Source organism: Blennius ocellaris (genome assembly GCF_963422515.1).
Source record: "Blennius ocellaris genome assembly, chromosome: 10".
Taxonomy (NCBI): Eukaryota; Metazoa; Chordata; class Actinopteri; order Blenniiformes; family Blenniidae; genus Blennius; species Blennius ocellaris.
Genome location: NC_137659.1, coordinates 1,884,981 through 1,898,568, shown reverse-complemented (window position 1 = coordinate 1,898,568; position 13,588 = coordinate 1,884,981). Strand labels below are relative to the sequence as shown.

General features: G+C 43.9%; 1 protein-coding gene across 1 annotated transcript in view; it reads right to left on the bottom strand.

Annotated features, from left to right (window-relative positions):
- Positions 1–12,266, bottom strand: part of LOC308135087 (retinal-specific phospholipid-transporting ATPase ABCA4-like) — a gene marked incomplete at its 5' end in the record, with an annotated part of 44,604 nt that extends 32,338 nt beyond the window's left edge. Inside the window, 11 exon segments of the mRNA XM_080502960.1 lie at positions 92–289; positions 1,283–1,399; positions 2,020–2,159; positions 3,563–3,800; positions 5,580–5,669; positions 10,538–10,735; positions 10,836–10,963; positions 11,492–11,631; positions 11,770–11,911; positions 12,017–12,110; positions 12,201–12,266. Coding sequence (XP_080359086.1) covers positions 92–289; positions 1,283–1,399; positions 2,020–2,159; positions 3,563–3,800; positions 5,580–5,669; positions 10,538–10,735; positions 10,836–10,963; positions 11,492–11,631; positions 11,770–11,911; positions 12,017–12,110; positions 12,201–12,266 — 1,551 coding nt within the window.
- Between the last annotated feature and the right edge of the window lie 1,322 nt (positions 12,267–13,588).

Genomic DNA, 13,588 nt, shown 5'->3' with positions numbered 1-13,588 from the left:
AAATAAATAAAGAAATAAATAACTAAAAAATAAGGCTAAGTCCTGGGAACGTGCTGAGCTCAAGGGAACGGCGGCAGACGGTCCCAATCACCTCGCCGTATCGGTTGAGCGCGCGGACGACCTGGTCGGTGAGGTTGAAGACGTTCCTCCAGTCGAAGCTGGGCGCCCCCGCCGGCCGCGACGCCTCCGGCCCGTTGTGCAGGAAGTTGAGGATGTCCCCGGTGGTGAAGTCCGTCTCCACCAGGCTCTCGTCGATGAAGTGCGTCACCGTCGGGTTGCGCAGCGTGTCCTGCGGAGACGGAGACGGAGACGGAGACGGCACGTTAAGCCCGGCGCTCACCAAAAAAAATGTGTTTTTTTTGGTGCAAAAATACAGTGAAAACATCTAAAAAAAAAAAAAAAAAGACCACAGCCGTTGCATTGTGGGCCTTCTTACAAAAACTCATGTTTTCGACACCGAACGCAGTTCTGGAATAACGACATAGTACGGGGTTATATTTGTGCCAAAATTCTGAGCGAGCGACGGGAAAATTTGAGCGCCAAAAAATGTATTGTGCTAGCACACTAATAGCATTTTGAGGAAATATTTAAATTGCGCAAAGAAAAACTTGAGATTGTGCGCTCAAAAATCATTTCCGCGCTCAGATTCTTCCTCTGCACACTCAACCTCTCTCTCTCTCTCTCTCTCTCGCTCGCTCAAATCTCTCCACGTCCGCTCAAGTCCTGCTGTGCGCTCGCTCAAAATGTGCAAAGCCCCAAATGTGACAGACACAAGTTGTCCACCAATCACAGAAATCCGGGGCGGGCGATGAATTCTGATTGGTTACTTCGGATTCTGGAAGTGCCTCATAACCAACGAAGAAGAAAAAGAGGGAAAAACAAACAGAAATTAGGAAAACTAAAGATAACGATACTGGATTACAACATGTTTTCCCTCGCAGTTTGTTTTTCCCTCTTCTTCTTTTTCTTCTTCGTTGGTTATGAGGCACTTCCAGAATCCGAAGTAACCAATCAGAGTTCGACGAGCGAGCGAGCGAGAGAGAGAGAGAGAGAGGTTGAGAGCGCAGAGGAAAAATCTGAGCGCAGAAATGATTTTTGAGCGCAATCTCAAGTTTTTCTTTGCGCAATTTAAATATTTCCTCAAAACGCTATCAGTGTGTTTGCACAATTAATTTTTTCGGCGCTCAAATTTTCCCGTCGCTCGCTCAGAATTTTGGCACCAATATGACCCCGCAACATTGTGCTTCGGACGCTTTTCACTGCTACTGAGGAGTTTTCTTACCCGCAGCATGTTCATCTGGACGCTGCTGCTGAGGAAAGCCCAGAGCTGCGGCCCCACCTCCTCCCAGGCCTTGGCCATGTGCTGGAGGCGCTCCAGCTCCTCAAAGGTGGTGTTGGCCTGCGGGGGGGGAAACAAATAGAAAACAAACAAAAACAAGTGAAGAGTCTACATAATATTGTACATAATTATTTATCTTATTTTATTTAGACTTTTATTTACTCTTTATTTATTTTTTATTCTTTGTGTAATGTTCCTGTCCTGTTAAAGCTGCTGGAACTGGAATTTCCCCGAGGGAGTCATCCCAAGGGATTAATAAAGGGAATCTGAATCTGAATCTGAATCTGAATTACACAAAGTTCTTAAATTACAGGATTCAATTTTTTTTTTTCCTTTATTTCCGATATATAAACGGCTGCAATTTGCAGAGAATCCTCTCATCAGATCTGTTTTCTTCTCTTTTCATTGAACCCTCCCCTCTTCTCACACTGCAGTGACCTCCACCCCCCCCCCCCACACACACACACACCCCCACCCTTCTCCTCCATCACTCCGCTCTCCTTCGCTTCACTAATCAGCTCATACCACCGAGGGTCGGGGGGCTCGTGTGCGTCCACACAGACACCGAGAGCGTTGAAAGAAAGAAAGAGCGAAGGAGCGAAGGAGGGGAGAACGGAGGAGGTGAAGGGTCGCGGGCTGGAGGTGGTCTCTCTCACTCTCTCTCGCTCTCTCTCTCTTACACTCTTTAATATCTTGTGGACTGCCGGGGAGTCGGGGGTGTACAGGATCTTTCCCATCAGCAGGGGCTTGACTGAATTCCACAGGATTCTGGTGACGGGGTTGGACTCCAGGTTCTGCATCAGGGCGTTGCAGAAGGGAGCTGCGAGAAAAATCCCCACAAGTTAAAGATCGTACGACGTTTAAGCGAGTCGTCAATATATAAAGAATTAAATTAAAAATGTTTCACTGCTTATTAACAACAGTTCAGGTCGGACTGGAGTGTGCAGCCGGTCACGACTTTAATACAGACACAACAAACGGAGAAGGTGAAACGACGCGGAGCACAAAGACGAGCAAGAAGCACTTTGTTTTTTCCTTTTTCTTTTTTTTTTCTCGTTTCCTTCTATGTCAGGCGCTTTTAAAAGCCACAGTTCAAAAGCAGCAGTTTCTTTTCATGTCTTCTTGATGACGACGAGCAAAACAACGATGATCAAAAGTCCTGAAGTGTCCAAAAAAAAAATTTATGTTGAAGGTGCTGCTTTGCTGTCATGTCCAAACTTTAGAATAGAAGAAAAATAAAAAAAAACATGAGGAATCCTAAAGGTGCTGCGATTTGTTGTCATTAGTTCACAATTCCATTATTTTTCAACCAATATCCAGATTATAGAGCGTCTTCCTCCTTTAACATCTAGATTATAGAGCATCTTCCTCCTCTAACATCTAGATTATAGAGCATCTTCCTCCTCTGACATCCAGATTATAGAGCATCTTCCTCCTCTAACATCTAGATTATAGAGCATCTTCCTCCTCTAACATCTAGATTATAGAGCATCTTCCTCCTCGAACATCAGATTACAGAGCATCTTCCTCCTTTAATATCCAGATTACAGAGCATCTTCCTACTCTAGCATCATATTATAGAGAATCTTCCTCCTCTAACATCAGATTATAGAGCATCTTCCTCCTCTAACATCCAGATTATAGAGCATCTTCCTCCTCTAACATCAGATTATAGAGCATCTTCCTTCTCTGACGTCCAGATTATAGAGCATCTTCCTCCTCTAACATCTAGATTATAGAGCATCTTCCTCCTCTAACATCCAGATTATAGAGCATCTTCCTCCTCTAACATCAAATTATAGAGCATCTTCATCCTCTAACATCAGATTATAGAGCATCTTCCTCCTCTAACATCAGATTATAGAGCATCTTCCTCCTCTAACATCAGATTATAGATCATCTTCCTCTAACATCCAGATTATAGAGCATCTTCCTCAAATATCAAATTATAGAGCATCTTCCTCTAACATCCAGATTATAGAGCATCTTCATCAAATATCAAATTATAGAGCATCTTCCTCCACCAACATCCAGATTATAGAGCATATTCCTCCTCTAACATCAGATTATAGAGCATCTTCCCTCTCTAACATCCAGATTACAGAGCATCTTCCTCCTCGAACATCCAGATTACAGAGCATCTTCCTCCCACTTTCTGATGTACCTTCAGTTATAATCCAGATTACAGAGCACGAGACTGACGTGCGGATCTCTTTCACTCACAGACGGCGTCGTCGTAGACGTAGTCGCGGCTCTTGGTGCCGTTGACTCCCAGGAACACCTTGTAGTTGTTGTCCTCGTACCAGTTGAAGGACAGGACGCGGGCGCCGCCCCCCTCGGGGTGTCCACAGAAGAGGCTGGACACGCCGGACATCAGCTGGCTGAAGGAGGACGGTCCCCCGGCTTGAAGCAGCGGCGACACCACCTTCAGCAGCTCCCGAGAGCCCGGCCGCTGCAGCAGCTGCGCAGGGCGGAGAGCGGGATGGTGGCGGTGGAGCATGACAGGACAGTTTACGTGTGATAATAGCAAATAATAACGGTGGTTGTCATTTGAGTGAGGATTTTCCCCGGTGACACCCTGAGAGGTCACACATCTGGTGTAAACAAGAAGTTTCTAACTATTTGACCTTCATATGATGATTGTACATCGAAAATAGCAAAATTAGAAAGTATGGAATTCAGTTTGTGTTAAGATTTAACCTGCGAGTGGAGTTTTATTGGTGAATCTCCCTCAGATAATCTCATATTATTTTTCTGTTGAGACGTTTCCATCACATTCATGTTCGTCTGTTCAGGTCAAAATTATCAGCAGGGATGAAGTGCGAATACATATTTACTGCAAAAACATCAACTTATACATTTATGGAAGTTTTTCCTTTCCAGTCGCTTTCTCTGCAAAAGTGCCCTGAAATGACTGTTTGGCCCCATATAAATAAAGTTGAATTGAATTTTCTGTATATGTATTTTCATACAACATACATTTATTTATTTATTTATTTATCTATATAGCTTATTTACAAGGGGTGTCTGTGTACATATAAAAATATAATATCTAAATAAATATAAATACCAATAATGATAATAGCAACAATAATAATAAATATAAATAATTCAATAAAAAGTCTATATACAAATTTAAATGTTTGTATATATCTGCATGTATAATTGACATGTCTGACCTAATTTAAAAAAACACTCAAATGCTTACGTGTATATAAAAATTATATATTAATAAAATAATCACAAAATAATAACAATAAAATAACAATAATAATAATAATAATAATAACAATAAAATGCTAATAATAATAATAAAAATATCAATAATTCCATAAAAATTCTATATACAAATTTGACTGTTTGTATATATCTGCATTATGTATAATTGACATGTCTGACCTAATAATAAGAAAAACACTCATCAGACTCTCACGTATTGTCACCCCCCCCCCCCCCTTCGCCCCCCTTCGCCCACGTAATCCACACTCACACCTTCCCTTTCCAGCGTTTGTCACAGAGGAAGCAAGAGGTGGGGAACGACGGCGTTTGGCTCGCCTCTCTGTCACCACGGTGACGCCGAGGCCCCGCCCACAGGAAGCGTCACCTCGGAGGAATGTCCCTCTCTGGTTCAAATAACTGTAAATACTTCTACAGTCTGCTTCCCTGGTCCCTTTTGTATTTTTGTTTTTTTAATTATTAAATATATATTCTCATTCAAAACATGTCATTCTCATTTGTATTTGTTCTAGTTACAAACTTTATAAGTACCTATCATAAAGCTTAAGATTATTTGAACCTAATAATTGTGAGTCTGTTAAAGTCGTTTGTTTTTGTTGTGTTTGATGTTTGTTTGTACCGTTTGGATGTTGCCTATTTGTGCAATAAAGTATAACGGCGATATATTATGTTATTCTAGTGTATAATATCTGCTCCCTTTAGCTTTTTTTTATCTTCTCTTCCAGCCATGCCGTTTCCACGATTCCTCTTTTGTTATTTATTTATTTATTCACCTCCTCGTCCTGCGTCTCTCCTTCACTCCTCATTTCACGAGGAGCACGAGGAAAAACTCGCCTTCGGAAGAGGCGAGTTTCCTGCGGGACTAAAAATACCGACCCCTGCAGCACTGCGAGGGAGCGAGGGAGCGAGGGAGCGAGGGAGCGAGGGAGCAAGGGAGCAAGGGAGCGAGGGAGCGAGGTGGGGAAAGGGGGGGCCTGACGGACCTTCAGAGGGCAGCACTTACGACTTGGAGCCTCTCGGACGAAGCCTTAAGAACCCGACCCCAGACATGCAGGTCGATCCCCTCGGCGGCGCTGTCCACAACCCGAGGCATCTGAAACAAAGGCAGAACGGTTGTTTTTTGGTTTTTTTTAAAGACACAGTGGAACGAGGGCAGATAAAAGATGGAGATTTGGGTGCGACGGCCTTTCTGTTCCTTTGTGTCGCCTGTGTTTTTCTTACGCGACGTCCTCTAATCTCGCCGGGCTGATAAAAGGCGCTCGTGTCTGTCGGCCCGAGAACCTGCCGGGCGGCATCCCGCGAATACCGAAGACCTCAGAGGAGAGCTTTGCTACCGGGGGAGGAATCCGCTCCTTCATTCTCGGCATAGCTTATTAAGCAGATTGCACATGGATCAAGATTTGCACCCGACTTTGCAAAGTATCCAACTTCTCTATAATCCATTTTCCAGATCTCCGTCTTCGTCGTATTCCCAGATAGACGCCTTATTATAATATGTTAATCATTCGTAGAGTTTCAGTGACCGAGGATGAATAGTGATGTATCTCTACACAGAAAGGCACAGAGCTCCTTTGAAGAAGTACCACGGTTTGCCACTAGTGGGTGCAGTTGATAGTTTTTGTAATGAAACCACACACACACACACACATATAAGGTACAGTGGACAATTGGCTCACCACCAAGTGGGATTGTTATTACGGTGACTGTCAAAATAAAAGCACCAAGTCCCAGGAGATTATGGACCGGGAGCCATGACACCACGGAGGAAAACTCTACTGAGCATGTGCAGAAGAACGATTTGCTCAGGCCGTAGTGCACGTGCACAATTGCTGCGGTTTCTCGGGAACCGTCGTCGTCGTTCCTTTCCTTTCCTTTGCAAACGCCTCGAACATGTTTTTGTCTTTTATTTGATATAATTTGCTGTTGATATTTTCAAATTAAAAGCTTCAATCAAGTGCACTGACAGAGGAAGTCATGCAGAACAAGTTTAGGCTCAAAGACTTTAACCGAAACAACATAAACAGCAGATTTAGAGTCTTATATAGACATCAGACAGACACTCAATACTGTCATTCAGTTAAACTTTATTATCTTAAACCATGTGCAATTCCCTCGGGATGATTGCACATGGATTTAGATTTGCACCCCACTTTGCAAAGTATCCAACTTTTCTATAATCAAAGTTATAATAGTCAAAATAAAAGTACCAAGTCCCAGGAGATTATGGACCGGGAGCCATGACACCACGGAGGTAAACTCTACTGAGCATGTGCAGAAGAACGATTTGCTGAGGCCGTAGTGCACGTGCACAATTGCCGCGGTTTCTCGGGAGCCGTCGCCCCAAAAGCGTTCGGCTTCCAGTTGAAAACGTCGTCGTGTAAACGCGACCTGGAAGCGGCGCGCCTCTGCGAATTGTGGAATGGTGGCGCCCGGAGGTGACGTCACCCCCCCCTCAACCCCCCTCCTCTTTATCTTCTTGAGAAACCATTAACAGTAGGTGTTAGAAAATGCCTGGTCAGGGCAGAGCGCCGCGGGCGGAGGAAACCACCGAGCGCCAAGACAAACACACACATGAGATATCCTTCCTCTCACATTCCTTCTGCCTGCACTTCAGTGAACGGAGGAAGGAGTGAGGCGGTCCAGTGACGGAGGGGGGGGAGGGGGGGGGGGGGGGGGGTGTTGAACGAGAGAAGGCAGAGGAATCGGAAGGGAGGGCGTGAGCGGCTAATGGCCCCAGAAGGAGTCAAAGTTGCTGCAAGGCAAAGGTCAGTGTGGTAATGGGCTTTTGGACTTGGACGCCGCTAATGGGTTAAAATACGAGATCAACTTAAGACGCTACAGGACTGCAAATACCAGCCGGAGAGCCGAGAGGGAGTCATCAACCTGTCCACTAATTAGCTTAATTAACTAACACAATATTATTATTAATAATATTAATAATAATATAAAGAATTCAGAATAACAGAAAAAAGATCAGAGACATTACAGGTTTCATTTTCTACATCTGGTTTACTCATATGGGGATTTTCATTCTGTAATCTTTCTTTCTGTGTTTCTTTTTTTTAACATGTTTTAAATTAAATTAAATTAAATTAAATTAAATTAAATTAAATTAAATTAAAAATAAACAGACCAAAATACATTTAATTAAATAATCAAAAATAAATACATGTAATTAAATAATTAAAAAATACAATTAAATACAATATAATTAAATAAAATAATTTAAAATAAATAAATAAACAAACAAACAAACACAAAGTGATTATTGCTTTTGGTCCAGAAATGTTGAATGCCATGCTGAAGTTGAAAGTGACAATTATTGGTTAGAAATCATCCCATTAAGACTAAGTCTACCTATTTGACATTCGTTTAATATAACTTTACCTACTTTCTCTCAATTCTGATTCGGTAATGTGAAATACATTTTGTACAGACGCTCAAACCAAAGAAATGCCAATAGATAGTTTAAAAAAAAACCTGACAAAGTATGATGCACTGAGTAGAAGAAGCGGTACTTATAGACACAGCGGGTTACAAACACGCGATTTAATCGTCACGCTGACGTCTTGCAAAATTACAGCAGATTCTTAATTATTGTAACTTCGCCTGGATCCAAAGTAACTGTGCCCTGCTGCCCACTATCTTTAGCTCTGCTGATTGTTTCTAAACGCTCAAACGTTCAGGTGCGCTGGCAGCTTGTTGACACACGGACGCGGTTGGAAATGGCACACGTTGGCAAAGCGTCGCGTCTTACAGGAGGCCTCATCGGCTGAAGGCGGTGCCGAGCTAAGCCCATTACTGAAGCAGGCCAAGAGGGATAATGCCATGTGAACTCCCTGAGCCAGTCACCTGACCCGCTGGGCCTCGACCTGAACCTGTAGTATGGACGCCAGACGGTGCCAAGCAGAAAGGTCTCCACGTAGGGTTCAAAGTGTGAAACTGACGATTCGTCTTCAGGACAACTTTTTATTCTCGCCTAAATCTCGCCGAGGCCGCCTGATACCATTTATAGATTGTTTTCAATAAACTCATTAGTAAAAGGGATTTTTCTTCAGTCCATTAAAAGGATAAAGGATACCTCTCTGTTTCTCTTCTTTCTTAAATATACGTGAAAACATTACGAAAACATTACGCTTTTCCGCTAAATGGTTAAAATCATGTCAACCGTTTAAAGGGCAATTTCTCAGAATGCATAAAAATAAGAATAAAATTAGGAAATAAGAATAAACACACATGTGGCATCTATCTATAAAAAGGATATATATAATTGAATCAAATATATATATAAATATAATTTAATCAAATCTTGTCTAACATGTAAATTACATGAATTGAAAAAAGAATGTATTGGATTTATGTAAAATATTATGGAAACGCTCTTTAAGTACCTCTGTCATCTATAAAATATTTTAAAAAGTGCATAAAAATGGGACTTCGTTATTGCTTTACTTAAATAAATAAATAAATAAGAAAAATAATAAAAAAAATAAATAAAATAAATAAAATAAATAAAATAAATAAAATAAATAAAATAAATAAAATAAATAAAATAAAAAAATAATAATAAAAAATAAAAAATAAAAAAATAAAAATAAATAAAACTAGTGTAACTTTCAAAGCCTTATGGCAAAAGGAAAGTTTTATATCCTCTAACATGTTTTTGTCTTTCGTTTGATATAATTTCTTGACAAATGTACTTTTTTTGGTTGATATTTTCAAATTAAAAGCTTCAATCAAGTGCACTGACTGAGAGGAAGTCATGCAGAACAAGTTTAGGCTCAAAGACTTCAACCGAAACAACATAAACGGCAGATTTTAGAGTCTTGTATAGACATTAGACAGACACTCAATACTGTCATTCAGTTAAACTTTATTATGCGCCAGCAGTGAAATTCTGCATTTAAAATAAAGTGTAATATACCAGCTGGCTGATGCAGAAGGCAAAGCATCCGAATCCGAATCAGAATAGTCTTTGTTAAAAACAACCAAAATCTAAATGCAGCCTGTGGACGTGAAACATTAGAAATATGTGTACACACACACACACACACACACACACACATACGAGTTAGAAAAACATCTACATCATCTTTGCCGGTCCAATCGGTCACGTTAAAAGGAATCTTTTAAACCGGTTTGCAGCAATGAGTCGACAGCACGAGTCAAACTGGGGATGTGTTTACTGGCAAATCTCCAAACTGCAAATTATTCACAGCGAGCGTGGCCCGACGCTGTTCAAATATCTATGAAAGAATGTGTGACCTTAAAATGGTGTGGGAGGATAAACAATGGAGGAAATGTGAAGCTACATGTGCAACTATTGACCCCCCCCCCACACACACACACACACACCCACCACCCACCACCAGCTTGAGCTCCACCTTTATTGGCTGAGATGCTTCTCTTACTTCAACTCAAGGGGCTTTTTCCAAAACGCGGATTTGAAAATAACACAGCCATTGCGAAGAATCTGTAGTTTTTGGCAGCAGCGGACGACGGCGGGAAGCTTTAGCAGCTGCCGCAGTGCTTCTGTGGGCTGCAGCTTTACGAGCGGCTCTTCAGCTGAGCTTGTTTGCTTAAAAAAAAAAAAAATAACAAACAACCAAAACAACACGACGACGGACGACGTTGGACGGGAATCTGATCGACATCCTACAGGGTTAATATTCTGGGCCGTGGGTCCCGTGGGCAGGAAGTTTATAATTTTATATTTTATAAACTTGTTTCCAAGTTGTGTATCATATAAACTCTCCAGAAGTGGTTGGAGGAGGTTTTAATACAACTTGAAATATTGAAAGTGAGTCTGTATGCGAAGAGGGATAAAAGCAAAATATAGGAAATCCTGGTATTTTTTTTTCATGGAAACATGTATGATGATAAATAACAATAATGAGGAGGAGGAGGAGAAGAAGAAGAGGACAAAGAACAAGAACAACAACCCAAATGGAGCATACTAACCAGTTTAAAGATCTTGAAGAAGTCCAGGTCGGCGTAGAGGACGTCCTCTATCCTCTGCAGCTGCTGCTGGCTGAGGCCGCACATGGCGTTGCGGACGCCGTGCAGCCCCATCCGGCTGGGGAAGATGATGAAGCGCTCCAGCAGCGCCTGGCTGCAGGCGATGTCTTTCAGCTGCAGGTCCGGGATGCCAAACGCAAACTGGCCGGGGGAAGAGGGGGGGGGGGGGGGGGAATGGTGGGGAATCAGTGTACAATGTCTTTAAATGTATGTTGGAGATGCATTCAGGCTCCATTCCAACCTGCTCAAGTCGTATTTGGGCGTTGACGAGCTGGTAAACGATGGAGCTGGAGAGGCCGACATCCCTCAACAGGAAGGCAGTGAGAACCTCATCATCCTTCAGAATATCGTCTATCTTCAGCCCACGGCCTGGTTGAAAAATCATAAACAGACGTAGCGAAAGGTCAGAACCACCAGAAACAATATTGCATCTGCCTGGAGAGAGGAGAGGGAAAGTATTGCAATTTATTGGCAGGAATTTTGGTGTTTTTGGAAGAAGATTATGTGGAGTTGTGTGGATGAAAACTTACATTCTGACAAGAACACGACTGCAGTTTTCATAGTGACAAACAATCCTCCGTATATTCTTAATAATACATATAATATGAAGGGATGTGAAGGGAAAAGAGCTGGACAGTATGAAAAAAACTAGAAAATTGTTCAATTGTAAAAAATCCACCATCTGACGTTTAAAATAATGAATTCGTGGCAGCAATAGGAAAAAAAAATTAAGATTATGCAGGTTTTTCCCTCCATCCTTTGGCGGAAGGCTTCAATCGAAAGCTGATTCTTGATTATTGACTATTGACTATGATAAATGTCTTGATCCGACTCTTTCCCTCTGGAAAGCTTCCCCACCGGGGGGAGGGGCCATTGTTTCTCGCCGTTGCCCTTTACCTGCGACCACGTATGGGTTGCTGCGCAGAGTGTCCATGAAGTTGGAGAAAGACGCCATCTCTTGCCAGAGCCGTCCGAGCTGCTGCACCTCCGGGTCGCCGAGCAGAAGCTCCTGGACGTCCACGTAGAAACGAGCCAGCCTGGAGGTGGGGAAACAACGGCGACGGATTCGTCTGAGACCACAGCCAAGAACAAGACTGAAGGAACATCTGAGACGCAAAGACGGGTGGGGTGGTGAAGGGGGGGGGGGGGGGGGGGGGGGGGGGGGCTGTGTTTACACGGAGTTGTTGTAGTTGGACACGACGCCCGGGGACTCTCCTCGGGTCGGGTATCTGAAGCAGGGGTTGTCGGCGTTACAGAAGATCCCCTGGATCCAGGGGAGGATCCCCGCTGAAGGCATGGCCTTGTTGGGGAAGTGACCTTGAGAAACAAACGTTACATTAGCGGATACCGTTGTTGTTTGAGGGAGGCGAGAATACGGAGGGCGAGGAACTGGGGGGAGCTGAGCCCGGAGGGTTTTCTTACACTCATGCTGCTGGTACAGTGGATTGGCTTTCCTCAGCCACACCAGACCGATGAACAACAACACGGGCCAGAAGATCTCCACCACGAAGCGGATCTGGATTCAGACAGGCGACGTTAGAATTCAGGCGGCCGCGTGACAAACAGAGTCTTGGATCACAAGCAGCTGGACAGCAATTCCTCAAACCTTCTGTCTCTTGCGCAGGGTCCAGTTCTTCCACAGTAACAGGCGGATTTGAGAGCCTGTATTCATCGCTCTGCAGCAAGACCCCTGGATGGGGTCATCAAGACCGTGAGAAACCTGGAAGGACACAAGTCCATCACATGACTCTGGGTCTCCAGCGTCCAGGACGGCTGCTGCTGAACTTGGTCCTGACGGTCCGTCTTCTACCTTCCACCATGTTCAATGTTGTCGCTTAGCGTTGAAGAAGCAGGTTTGACTTTAAGATGGGTAGGGAGGTGGGGAGGTAGGTGGGTAGGTAGGTAGGTGGGTAGGTGGGTAGGTAGGTACGTAGGTAGGTGGGTAGGTGGGGAGGTAGGTAGGTAGGTAGGTAGGTAGGTGGGTAGGTACGTAGGTAGGTGGGTAGGTAGGTAGATAGGTGGGTAGGTACGTAGGTAGGTGGGTAGGTAGGTAGGTAGGTAGGTGGGTAGGTAGGTAGGTAGGTGGGTAGGTAGGTGGGTAGCTAGGTAGGTGGGGATGTAGGTAGGTAGGTAGGTAGGTGGGTAGGTACGTAGGTAGGTGGGGAGGTAGGTGGGGAGGTAGGTAGGTAGGTGGGGAGGTAGGTAGGTGGGGAGGTAGGTAGGTAGGTGGGTAGGTGGGGAGGTAGGTAGGTAGGTGGGGAGGTAGGTAGGTAGGTAGGTAGGTGGGGAGGTAGGTGGGGAGGTAGGTAGGTAGGTAGGTGGGGAGGTAGGTAGGTGGGGAGGTAGGTAGGTAGGTGGGGAGGTAGGTAGGTAGGTAGGTGGGTAGGTAGGTAGGTGGTCAGATAGGTAGGTAGGTAGGTGGGTAGGTGGTCAGATAGGTAGGTAGGTAGGTGGGTAGGTGGTCAGATAGGTGGGTAGGTAGGTAGGTGGTCAGATAGGTAGGTAGGTAGGTGGGTAGGTGGTCAGATAGGTAGGTAGGTAGGTGGGTAGGTGGTCAGATAGGTGGGTAGGTAGGTAGGTGGTTATATAGGTACGTAGGTGGTTAGGTAGGTAGGTAGGTAGGTAGGTGGGTAGGGGGTCAGATAGGTAGGTGGGTAGGTGGTCAGATAGGTGGGTAGGTAGGTAGGTGGTTATATAGGTAGGTAGGTGGGTAGGTGGTTAGGTAGGTAGGTAGGTAGGTAGGTAGGTTGGTCGGGAGATAACCTCCTGAAAATGTGTTCTTGGATTAATAAACTATTTCTACTCTCGGCCTTCTTCTTTCCATTTCCCAAGTAATTAAAATCTAGTATAACTAAGAGAGGAAGCACAGGAAGTTAAATGCTAAATGCAAATATGTCCATCGAGAGACTTTTTGTGTTTTGGCCGTTCCGTAACGTGCCAACGTTTTCTCACTTTGGCCCGAACCTCAAGTCAAACCCAGGATGTCACTGGCTT